A 12,249-nucleotide genomic window follows, 5' to 3' on the forward strand; every position below is an offset into this window, starting at 1 on the left:
CTCTCTGCTTTTTGTGTTTGGTGGATTGTTCCCCACAGGGCTGCATTCTGTTGATTGCTTGCATGAAACTTAGTGTTGCCTGTGCCCGTGGGCATAACATTTTTTCTGAGTGCAGCCTTACCTGCAGTGTTCCCCTAACAGGTTGGCTGTCTTCTGTTGTCAGTTTCGTGCTGCCGGAGAGTGTACAACTTGGGAGATGACATGTTAGGTACAAGAGTTGGGCTAGAAGCTGGCTCTGTAGGGATATGTCCGCATTCTAGTAAGTGATTTTTTTTTTTAATTGTAGCTTTTTATTGCAGAAGGTAGAAAGAGGGGAAGTTGTGTTGCTGTGTATTTACCTACACAGAACAGATACTTGGTGAAGTGATAATAAGGTATTTCCTTCTATAACCCCTAACATACCACTTGCCTTCTTTCTGTTCCATAGTACCCTTTCAGAGATCACAGAATCACAGAATGTTGGGGATCGGTAGGGATCTCAAAAGGTCATCTAGTCCAATCCCCCTGCCAGAGCCACCTAGATGAAGCTACACAGGAAGGTGTCCAGGTGGGTTTTGAATGTCTCCGGAGTAGGAGACTCCACAACTGCCCTCGGCAGGCTGTTCCAACGTTCTGATATGTAAGATATGTAAGATGATCTCGTATTACTGGGCTCTGTGCTCCTCTTGGCTGCTGTACTGGGTCTGGACTTTCCATTCTCAAGTGGTCTGGAGAAAAAAAAAAAAAAAACACAAAAAACTAAAAACAACAAACCAAAACATTTGCTTTTGGTTTTGCTGTTGTCACATTACCATGGAATTCACTGCTCTCACACTTGAAGTCTTCTAAAGATCAATGAACTGAATCAAGAACATGAGCTAAAATAGTTTTTAATGAGTTTTTTCCAAATTGAAGTCTAGTATATTATTTTCCATAAATTATTTTCCTTCTATTTAACCATCGTGGTACTTATCTTTCTGGGTGGTCATGTTATCCCTCTGAAATTTGCTGCAGTAGAAACGGATGAAGCTTAAATGATATTTCTCACCCAGCCCTCCTTTAAATGTGGTTTTCCCTGAACATTAATGTTTTCTCTATGCTTTCATTTTCCATTAAAAATAATTTAAACTATTTAATAATTAGATCTTATCTTCTTTGGTAGAACTTACAACAAATGTGCATTTCATCTGCATGATTTCAAGCATTATCAGCACCATATTGATTCAGGTTTGCAGGGAACATGTAAATGTGGAGAGACTTGTTTTAAATTAGGTCCAGCTAGAGAATGAAAGCACAACACTAATTAGCATTGCACACCAGAAAGGAAAAGGTGACAGCCTGCACCACAGTGGTTGCAGGGCAGCTGAGCTGGGCAGCAGTTTGGGAAGTTTGACAGAATCACAGGATAGTTTCGCCAGAGTTCTCCTTCCCCTCTTTGCTCACCCAGCCCTTCCCGAGGGCAGCTCTGTTCAGCAACCCATGATGAAGCTGGGAGGTAGGGGGTTACTTTTTGGGTGAGTTCTAAGTTGCACTGTTTCAAAAGGTGGTCCAATAAAGAAAAAACTAACACAGACTAAGGGGTGTGTGTGTCCAACTGCAAGAACTGAGGCGGCAGGAACAAGGGGCCTTTGACTTTCTTGCAGACTGGTACCTTGGCTTATTTGGTTGCTCTAAACCTCTATGTTAGTGAAATCCCACACCAGAATTATAGACTTTAGAAGTTTGTAAGATGAATACAGTAACAGAGAATAAGAGGGAAGAAAATATCCTGTTTTCTTCTTTACTTCTCAGACTAAACAAATCTTGAGCTTCATATACCATAATTTACAGAGCAAGATAAAAGTGTACGTGAACAGGAGGTGAATAACTAGTCCTGGCTCTGTACACAATAAGCAATTGGTTGCTGTTATTATTACCCAAATACATTAACTGTAGATGAATTGATTTCCGAACAGCTTACCAAACACAGAGGTTTTAGGGTGTGTATACACAGGCATAGCCCCCTTTTTTTTCCGCTCCACCTGTTTCACAATATATATGCTTTTTGAAAAGTCCAAACTTCAGCTATTTTGAGTAGGTGTTGGTGACTTGCTGATTATTTGTCCCTGTGCCTTTTTGAAAACCTGATGGGGGAAACCCTGCTTTTAGTTATTTTACAACTTTGTTGACAGTTTGTGCTATAACAGCTATGATATGATTGGGTTTGTGCCAAGCTGGGAAGTTCTGAGTGGAAACTTGTAGCCTTCTGTTTATAAAAGCCTGGATTTCTCTCTTACACATGTGCTCCTTTTCTATGGGAGCAAGTATTTTCTGTGATTCATAAAAAATGATAAGCTTTGCTTTGAAAGCCGATGTCGTTGATGGATGAAATATTGAGAGTCAAAAGAAAAAATCAGGGATTCCAAGGGAAGATTGAACCCGAATGTCAGTGGGGGACTCCTCAGCCGTGACTGTAGCACAACACATGGTAACATGTTCCCTCTGTTCAGTCCCAAATAAATCCCTTCCTAGATGGCAGAAAGAAAAATGACCTTTCAAAACTGAAAGTGAGAATTGCCAATTCCATGCATTTGTTCAGCGACAGACAATTTACCCTGATACTTTGTTCCTTATTTCTTATTTATCTCTCAAAATCTGTTGGATCTATTCTGTAATATATTGTATTGTAGCAAAATTTCCTAATGCAGAACTGAGGAAAGGCAGTAGGGATTTTCTCTCCTCATTTTTTCAGTGAAAATGATACTAAGCTCTATTTTGGTTATGAAGCCAACCTCTTAGTGAAATGTGCTATTATTTAATCATCGTTATGTTTAGTATATAAATGAACTGTTTTTATTGGACAATGCATATGTATAAACCCATAAAATTATACACACAGCCCCATGCATATTTCATCTGGGAGATTCCCATGCCTGCAACTTACTGAGAGTTAACTGATTCTGCACTTCTCAAGAGCTGCTTTCCAAGTTTAGAGTGATCCAAGTATCTAAACAGCTTTACAGAGAATATAAAAAAGAGCATGTGATCTTGGTCTCATTTGGAGTGCAGAGGTATCTGCATTTTAACAAACATGGGTGTCTACAGTATTTGTTTCCAAAGCTAATCTAGAATTGAGCAGAAAGATTTGATTTTTCCACAGTCAGAAAGCAAAGCATTATGAAAATGGTACATTTAAAAAGACGAAGGGTGTCACATCTTGGGTTTTTAATGTGCTCTTCACTGTGTGGAAAGACATTTCATAGATTGTCTCAAATACCCAGGTAAAAGTAAATTCCATTCAACATGCAGTATTTCTCATGAGAAATAGTGCTGTCGCTTCCTTGTGCCACTCTGGTCCCCCTGGAAATTTCAGTAGGAAGTGAGGTTAAAATCTTGCAAACATGTGGGAAGAAAGACATGCTTGGTACTTTGTAAGGAATTAATGGCTCTTGATTTTTCAAAATATAAACCATCTTTTGCTTCCCATCAAAATCCTGTAGGGTCTGGAAAAAGGAACAATTGTGCTTCTAAAGTGACGTCTCCTAAATTGAATATTCCATTTACCCTTTTTCACCACTTTTGGTATTTCTGGGTGTTTCTTTGTTGTTACTGTTTTAACAAGTGGTTCTTATTTGGTGTATTTTTTTAAGAATTAAGAAGAGAGTCGAACACTGAACTGGAAGTTGAAATCCAGGGTTGCTGGGTTTATTACAGAAGCCTACGCAGTGACAACCCCTAGCGTGCATGTGCGTATGCGTGTGTGTTTTTAAATAAAAAGGAAAGCAGAGGTTTGCTCATTTGTTTGCCTATTGTGAAGCTGTCCTGCACCTTTCTGCTCCTTTGTGCTGGGGTGAAGGCTGCTGAATGGAGGCCTTGTGCCATTTGTTGATTTTAAACCTCCCTGTTAATCCACAGGAACCTGCTGGTGTGCGCAGCAGGAGAGCTGTGTGACAAGTGGAAATCTGGGCGGGGGGGAGCGCGGGGGGTCACAGGGGATAATAATCATTCAACCATCAGCCTTTGTCACCCTTAAGCCTAATTGTTACCCTCTGCTGGCAACCACATTGAAGTGCTGGCCTTTTAAGTGTTTCTTGATTTTTTTTTTTTTTTTTTTTACTTGGCACAGGCTTACGGATAGGATCGTTTATTGCCGGGTTAGCATCGTATCAGGTTTGCTGGGGTTTGTTTTATTAGCCTCGTTGAGTTTTCTGCGTCCCTTAAAATAATTTGGGAGAGTCGGAAGCGATGGAAGGGGCCGAATGGAGAACAGTCCGGTTGTTAACAAATTTCCCTCTGTCAGGAGCAGGGCTAAAGCCAGAAGCAGCTTTCCCACCCTGCCAGCTGCCTGCTGGAGCCTGTGCGTGAGCAGCAGCTCTGCCGGCGGGGCCACAGGAGCAGCAGCCAGGTGATGGTTGGGCTGCGGTGGGGTGGGCCAGCAGACAGCTGCCCCTTCGTGCCCAGAGCACCTGCCTGCTCGCAGGTACGCGTCCAAACTGAAGCTGTGAGGTGGCTGAAGCAAATTGAACTGGTAGGAGACTCAGAAGGGGGAAGAGGAGAATTAAACCGTTTAGAAACAACAGAGAAAGACCTTTAAGGTGTGATACCTTTTTCTAGCAGGCGGGAACTGGTTCTCCAACTTTCCCTGCCAGTTACACATGCTGCAGTCGCTATTGCACTTTCTGTTGTTTTCCTTGGACAAGTCAGTCTAGAAGCTGCTACAGTAGCTAAAATGAAGCCTGAATGTAAGGCTCTGCAGTGGGCAAGTATCTGTATGTGTGAAGTAAGCCTGTGCTGTGGGATGGGGGTGGTGTGGAGGAGGTTGTTTCGTGTCTCCCCCTGCCCCTGAGTGGTGGGTGTGGTGTTCGGCCATTACCTAAGATTGCTTGGGCTTGCATAGGGAGGAACATCCCCAGGTTGCTGGTATGAGCTTTGGAGCTGCTTTTGGTGAAATACGCTTTCCTTCCAATCCGTCGGACATAACGTGCCTCCAGCAGATGTAGTGAATGTGTTGTGTGCTATGACCCGATAGCCAGCGTTTGAAAGTTGTGCCAGTAGTAGTGATGGTAAATCCAGGGTTGTTACGGGAGTCTGGTTACACAGTGTGATTACAATCTTGCTTTTAACTCAGCCTTCCACCTGGCTCAGTACTTCATCAAAAGGCTTGAGAATACATCTCAGACTAGGTCCATGTTTTGACCACTTTGTGCTTGCTACTGTTTTACAGTGAAAGGGGGTTGTTCATTTAGCAGGTTTGTCTTTCTGTGTTTTGCTGTGTTCCAGCAGTATTCCCTGCTGCTTGTCAACATGTCAGTCTGGTCCTTGGATTTCTTTATGAACAGTACACGTCATAGTGGTACCTCTGTGGGCTTGATACTTCCATTAAGAAGGTTTAACTAGTAGAAATTTCTGATCAAAAAAACATCAGCACTCAGCTGTTGGATTTTCACCTTTTTGTGATGCAGACTTAATTGTAATTACTGGCGTTAATAATCCTGTTAAAACTGTTGTTGCAGGACATGTCTCAGGAAGGCTATGGAACCAGATCTCAAGCCCCTATGGCCCCAGGAAAGCCTAACCATGAAGACTTGAACCTAATCCAGCAAGAAAGACCATCGAGCTTACCAGTAAGAAACTCATGTTTGTTTCAGTATTTTAAAATGAAAGCACTTTACATAGGATTTCACTGCATCTAGGATGAGCAGATGAGAAATACTGAAAGAAGAAATATTAAAATGAGGTTGATCACAAACTGTCTTTAAAAATGTATAGAGAAGAAACTGCTTGTGTATGAGTGGACTTAGCTTAGGCTTAGTTCTGGTTCAAAATAGCACTATTTATGCACGTGCATGTTTTGTGGTTGTGCACATGTGTATTTGCATAGAGGAAATGGATTGATTTTTTTTTTATTTTAGCTTTAGGAATTCCATACTCGCACAAAACAGTCTGGTGAAGAAGAGGCTTTTTCTTCTGTGCCCTTTTTTGAAGGATTTCAGTAGATTCTGGTTTAGAGTACTACCACCAGGAGGTATTTGCTCCAAACACAGTGCATCAGTAATTAGTTTGACATGTTAATTCTGCTACTGCCTGTTACTACAGAGATGTAGAAGTGGGAATGATAGCGATACATGGGCTAGGCTGATGTTTTGCTAGGAGATTATTTTGGACTAACATTTTTTATTTTTTTCTGAGCTCTGTGCATTCTGCTGTGGTGGAAACAGCACAAATATACTTCGCAAAGACATTTGCAGCTACTAGCATTTTTGAAGGTCTTACTTCTTTGTAATGGACAAAGTAGTCCTTGGCCTGGTCTCTGAGTTGCCCCTAATGGTTTGGGGATTTTCCTGTTGGTAGTAAAACAACATGAATATAAACCAACTAAAATATGGTCAGCTTAACTGATGAAAACTGTTTATAAACTATGTGACCTCTGACTTGGAATAATGTATCATAAATATATAGGATATTTTCTGCAGTTTACATTTCCAGTTCGCAGCAGATCTCTCTGAACAGAGTTTACCATGTCAAGATACACGGCACTATTGTCAGCCCCTATAAACATGGCAGCAAACATCTTCATAGCATTTTAAAGTTGTATCTTTGTCACCTAGAGTATATGTGCCACCAATTCTTTACATGACGTTTGAGATGTGGATGTCTCGGGAGAATCTATGGAAACCGGTGTGAGAAGAGATACCAATTTGCTTTGAACTAGTATTAATTTGATATTTTTTCAGGAAACGGTTTTTAAAAATGCTAGTTTCTCTGAACAGGCCTCAAAAATGAATGCTGGCGATTAGTTTAAAAATAGTAACTACTGTGGACATGGAACTGTTTTGGCAACAACTACCTGCTTTAAAAAGCAGTGATATTAAAAGGGACTTTTTACCGTCCCTGTTTTTAGTGAACAGTGTTTGTTAGGGCATAGAGAAGTGAAGTTATTTATCAACTAATGTTCTACTAATTTGCCTGTGTTTATTCTCAAATACTTGTCCCACTTTTAATCAATGCTCTGTTCTACCTACATCATCATGATATCTAAGCAGGGTATCGGATATTATCTGTGTCCCTGAGTGTTTGGTATATTTAGTAGCTCATTATTATTCTAGGTATGAGTAAGCTGGTAGTATTAACAGTGAATGTTAACCATTTTGGCCACATAGATTAAATGCTGATATTGAAACACTTCATTACTGAAAAGCTTTGATACATAACCAGAGAGCACTTAATACACTCAAACTCTGCTGTTCAGATATGGAGGGGAACGGAGCTATTATGTTTTTCTATTTGGTTTTGGTTTGGGGTTTTGGTTAGGTTATTTGTTTTGTTTTTCCAATTTAAAAACAACTGCAACCCTGTGTATGTGGCGACGATGCTTATTTTGCAAGTGTAAGCAAACTCCCTGTCATCTCACTTTCAAGAAAAATGTTTTCAAAGTTAGGAACAATCCATACATTCAAAATATGGTGAGCATGGTAAATGCTTTAATATAACTCTGTTTGGGGTATGGATGGCTTGACCGTATAAACATGTTTAGTTTGTTTGTGGTGTTTGTGTTTGGTTTTGTTTTCTTTCCCCTGGAGCAAGTGTTCTGTGTTCAGTTTTGGACTGCTAATGAAAACCTGTGATCACTATCCCTTGTTTAGTATTCCTAGTTACAGTGTCATTTTGGGGTGCTAAATGTGGCTCCTTAAGCTAATTTTCAAGATAATGCTGTTCTTGAGCATAGTCAGTAAGTCATCTTTGTACAATGAAGCTTAAAATGATAGCAGTGGTGTTATGCTTTTAATAAAATTTGGCTTTTTTTGTTTTCCATGTTATTCTGGTATTTATACAATTTGCCCTTTATCTTTTTATTTCTTAAGGGCATTGTGTAAAATCATGGCTGCTACATAGCAAGTTTATACAAGTGTCTAAAAACAACAAAAGAGATGTAATACTAAATGGTGAATGGTGTTCTCTGATGTGGCTTTGAAAAAAGTGTTTCCCTTTGATGGATTTGAAGAGGAGCTGGCCACTTTTCTGCGGCACTGAATGCTGGCTTGTGTCATCCTTTGGGGGAGTTTTTTCAGCAGGTTTGTGTCACAGTAAGCACAGCTAAACAGCTCAATAGTTGTTCCGTTTCCTTCACACATTGTATATAAAAGTCCTGGCATGAATGTTCCCATAAAGTTCAAAGCGGACAAATTTGTAATGCGGGTTGGTAACAAACGGCTACAAACAAAATATGGCTTTATTAGCTACTTCTAATGGCCTGTCAGATTCTAGACAATGCTTGCTTTCCTTCTCCTAACTGCTCCGGGATCTGGAGCGTTTGACCTGTGGGTCTCTGACCATGTGGAGTCACTGAGAGCCCAGATGAAAAGTTGCACAGAACAGTGCTCCGAGCACTTTTGTTGGGGTCACAATTAGAAGGAAATCCCGAGCTTTTGAGAAAACGTGGGAGTTCGGTGCTCTGTGAAGGAAAGGAAGTCATAAACAGAAACTGTTCCCTATTAGAGTGGCAGAATAAAGGGGGAGAGGCCTGAATGAAATTATCTGCACAACAGTTACTACGGAATGCGTTTATTGAGATTTAAGGGATAATAGGAAAACACACACTTCTATTGTGAGAAAGCTAGAGCAGACCTACAGGAAAAAGATTTGAAATGATATATCTGCAGATTTGTTGTTGCAGTAAAAGAGCTTGTGTCAGCAGCAGGCTATGTGTGTCTAGGAAGACTAAGCCTCTATTTTGTCTTTAATGAGTAGTTTTGTAAATGTTCATGTTAGGTTGTATTGATAGAATGAAGAGCAGGAAACTTTTTTTTAATTGGAGTAAGTATGGAAGCAATTTCACATAGGCATTGGTGCTTTTGCTGTTACTTTGTTTTGTTTTAATAAGGTCCTTTTTTGCCCACTGTCAGGTGTGTTTGTTTGAGGTGTGAGGTCAAATGCCCTCCTCAAGTTTGCCATGCTTTTGAAACATGGGTTCTGCTAATTTTCTTTTGTCGCAACATACAGGTGAAGTTCTGCAGCTTTTTGAGCTGTTGTAAGCCAGGGCTGTTGTGGTCCTACAGTGCTTGAGAACTGAACCAACTGGGAAATAATCACACGTTTTATTTCTGGGTTAGTTTTTCATGAATCACTGTGTAATTGCGTAGGCATCAATGGTACCTCAAAAGAGGAGACAGGAGCTGTGATGGGAAAAGGGACAGTGGGGACAGCAACAGCTTTGATTGTAGCCACATCCTAGAAGTCTGTATGGTCTTGCTGGAAGGGTTTAAGGTGCCTGCTGAGACATCAGGGCACAGCAGATCTCAGTGTTCCCAGTCTGGTCTTTGGCAGTTGCAGAGCCCCAAACAGACAGAAGACAGTTCACCTCTTTTTGGAAGGTAAGTTTTCTGCCAGTTGATATCCCTGAGCTGTTTAACACCGTCGGTGAGTGCAGGCCCAGCAGCGTGAGCCTGCGTGACTGGAGGCTGTAGGCAAGGGGGCTTATGGCAGCCCTCAGCCACTCTGGTGTCAGCTGCAGGGAAATCGTGGCCTTAGTCTCGTCACTTAGCTCAGAGTCATCTTGTGTTTGTTTGCTGGAGGGCATGCAGTGTTGAAGGGGGAAGGTTGTATCTGGAGTTGGGGGAATTGGCGCTTGATGAGGTCACCTAGAATTCTTGAGTTCATGGATTAATTATTTGACATCACTTATTTGCTGAGTCTTTTCATGGAGGCTGAGCAATTTCTCTGCAAAACAAAACAGTAGCCAGCAATGGAGGTAGGCTGCTGCTTGTATCTTTTGCAGTGCCATGACCTGAGAAATTTGACTGTGGTTCTACGATGTCCGTAGTTGTATGAGCTTCAGGGCCAAGTTGGTCTCAAATAACACGTATTTTTCCTTGGACAGATAAACTTTATAAGATGATGGTTGTCTTGTTTCATTATTCTTGGTACTATGGAAAACAGTACATCAGCAATCCCGTCCTGATATTATTAACTGCTTCACAGTTCTGTTTTACTTCATTTTAATGGGCCTCTAAAGGATGTCTCAAGTGCTAGACAGTCATTCCTCTGGTTGACACACTTAGTATCCTCTCCTTCTACAATGAAATAAGATTTCAGAGGACCTGTTTTGAGAACAAGTAGGGAACAAAATGTAAGACTAGATATACCTGGCTCATGGAACAACATCATTTCATGTGGATTCTTTCAGGTGCAGACTGTGAGGAAAATACATGGGATGGTCTGGGAATCCACATTCTCTGTCTCACTTCTAGAATATGAAGTAGCTTGGAAAGTCATCTCGAGCAACAGCACTCCCTGAATGAATGCCTTTAATGGCTGAAGTCTTAATAGATCAGGAGAACCGTTTCCAGCGTTGAGAAACTGTGGTTGAGAGTTAGCAGGAGATACCTCTTCTTTTCTCAGAGGTTAAACTCCTGGGACAAGGGACTCTGGTGACATTTATCCAGAGCTTAGTCCAGTAAGCCTTAATCATGATGGAGGTTTTGGGCACTACCATAATGTAAATATGTATTACTGCTCTGGTAAGGACAAATCAGTACTAAAGCAGAGGTAGTGCAGCAGTCCTCTTTTTTTTCTGGGAATCTTTGTTGGATTCTTTGCAAGTAAGCAAATTAGAAAACTTCTTCTAAATTCAAGTGATATTTTAAAAATCCAGAAGATTGCTTCTGATTTGAGGAAAAAGGATGCTTGGTAATTCTTGGGAGGCAAATGCAGTTGCCAATTGATAGATGCATGTGTAGTACATGATAGCAATTCTGTCCTGTAGTTATTCACTTCTACTCTTGCCTCCATCTGAAAATAACTGTTTGGGAGTATGTTAAACCGTGAACAAGAAGGAAATGTATGTAATACTTGTGAATTAAGTTTTCCATTGTTTTTACATCAAGTAGGATAAGACTGGTGTGCCTCTTCACCACTTTCCATTCTTTTTTTCTGCTGTGTTGTAAAATAACTGAATGATCTTGTTTTCCTTTGTTTGGGTCAAGAAATTTTAGCTGAAAATTGTTACTCTGTGAAAGAAGATTATTGACTCAACAAGCCTTCAATTTTCAGTGAATAACACTCCCACCCTCTAGCTTCAGGAACATGTGGTGCATGCATTCTATTTTAAAGTACAGACTGTAATTTAAAACTGAGGCAGTTTGATGCCCCACTGAACTTTGTTTAAGCCTGGAATAAAAGGAAAAAAGCTTCAAGTTGCAAAGAAGTGACTAAGCTTTCTCAAAGGCTTTTCTTAGCCATTATGCACAGAGTTGGAAAAACTTGCTATTTTTTCCAAGACATATTAATTCTAGATCAAGTAGTTTGTGTGTTGTGTTTTTTTTTTTTCTTAGCATTCCATGTAACAAACCTGTAGCTAGAACAAGTGTCACACAATACATATGTGTAGAGATGTCAAGTGTATGTATTTCACTGTGTTTCTGAGGTGTAAAATATGCTGTGTTGTTGGTGCTGGTGTGCACACAGGTTCTGTATGTGGCCTCCTGTTTGTGTCCTGGTGTCAGTCAGAACAGTGCGTCAAGTCCAGTGCGAGCCCCAGCAGCACTGCTGGAATCGGTGACGTTATGCGCCTTACGCTTTGTGTCATTGAAAATCGTGGCCCACGCAGTGTTTGTGCATGGTTTACGTTTGACTTTTGTGGAACCAGGATTTCATGTAGCTGATCAGATTAATTGTCCAAGAATCAACCTGTACATTCAGTTCAAGTCCCATTTTGGGGGAAAAGTATGAATAAGGTGGTGCAGAGCAGCCCTGTGCATATGTTGTCCGTGCAGGGTTAAACTGAAACATTGAAACTTAAAGTGTTGATTCTTGCTGTTAAAATCAAAATTTGTAATAAGGTTGTTACTAATTTGCATTTTGTGCTTTACAGGTTTACTTGGTTTTGCTTGGCAGATTGATCATATTTATTTAAAAAGCAGTTTTAGATTGTTATTGTAGTATAAAAATTAATTTAACTAAGTACCGTAAAAAAGATATTTGGCTATTCCATCACCTTTTCCATTTTCAAAATACCTTTACAAGGTTCACAATATTCCTGTAATAATAAAATTACTAATTTAGGATCTAAGAAAAATTGCAAATGCAGAAAGAAATATTCAGTCTGACCTCTACATGAAGCTTACATAGGAAACCTGCTAAGGGATTATAGATCCCAGTAGTGGTTAAAGTTGCAAAAACTTGTATTTAAATAGGCCAATGTTGTCCTAAGTGGAATATTAAAGAATTAGTAGCTTTTATCTGGCAATGTTTTTTTAAGCCATGAGGAACTGTGCCAGCATAATTTATACCTCC

The 12,249-nt window shown here is 40.3% G+C and overlaps 1 protein-coding gene across 6 annotated transcripts in view; it reads left to right on the forward strand.

Annotated features, from left to right (window-relative positions):
• Window positions 1–12,249, forward strand: part of ARID1B (AT-rich interaction domain 1B) — a 327,634-nt gene that overhangs the window by 95,685 nt on the left and 219,700 nt on the right. For all 6 annotated transcript variants that reach the window (XM_065835870.2, XM_065835865.2, XM_065835868.2 and 3 more), the window contains exon 4: window positions 5,472–5,582. In XM_065835870.2, coding sequence (XP_065691942.2) covers window positions 5,472–5,582 — 111 coding nt within the window. The remainder of the gene's footprint in view (window positions 1–5,471; window positions 5,583–12,249) is intronic.

The sequence above is a fragment of the Patagioenas fasciata genome, chromosome 3 (assembly GCF_037038585.1).
Source record: "Patagioenas fasciata isolate bPatFas1 chromosome 3, bPatFas1.hap1, whole genome shotgun sequence".
In the NCBI taxonomy this organism is placed as follows: domain Eukaryota; kingdom Metazoa; phylum Chordata; class Aves; order Columbiformes; family Columbidae; genus Patagioenas; species Patagioenas fasciata.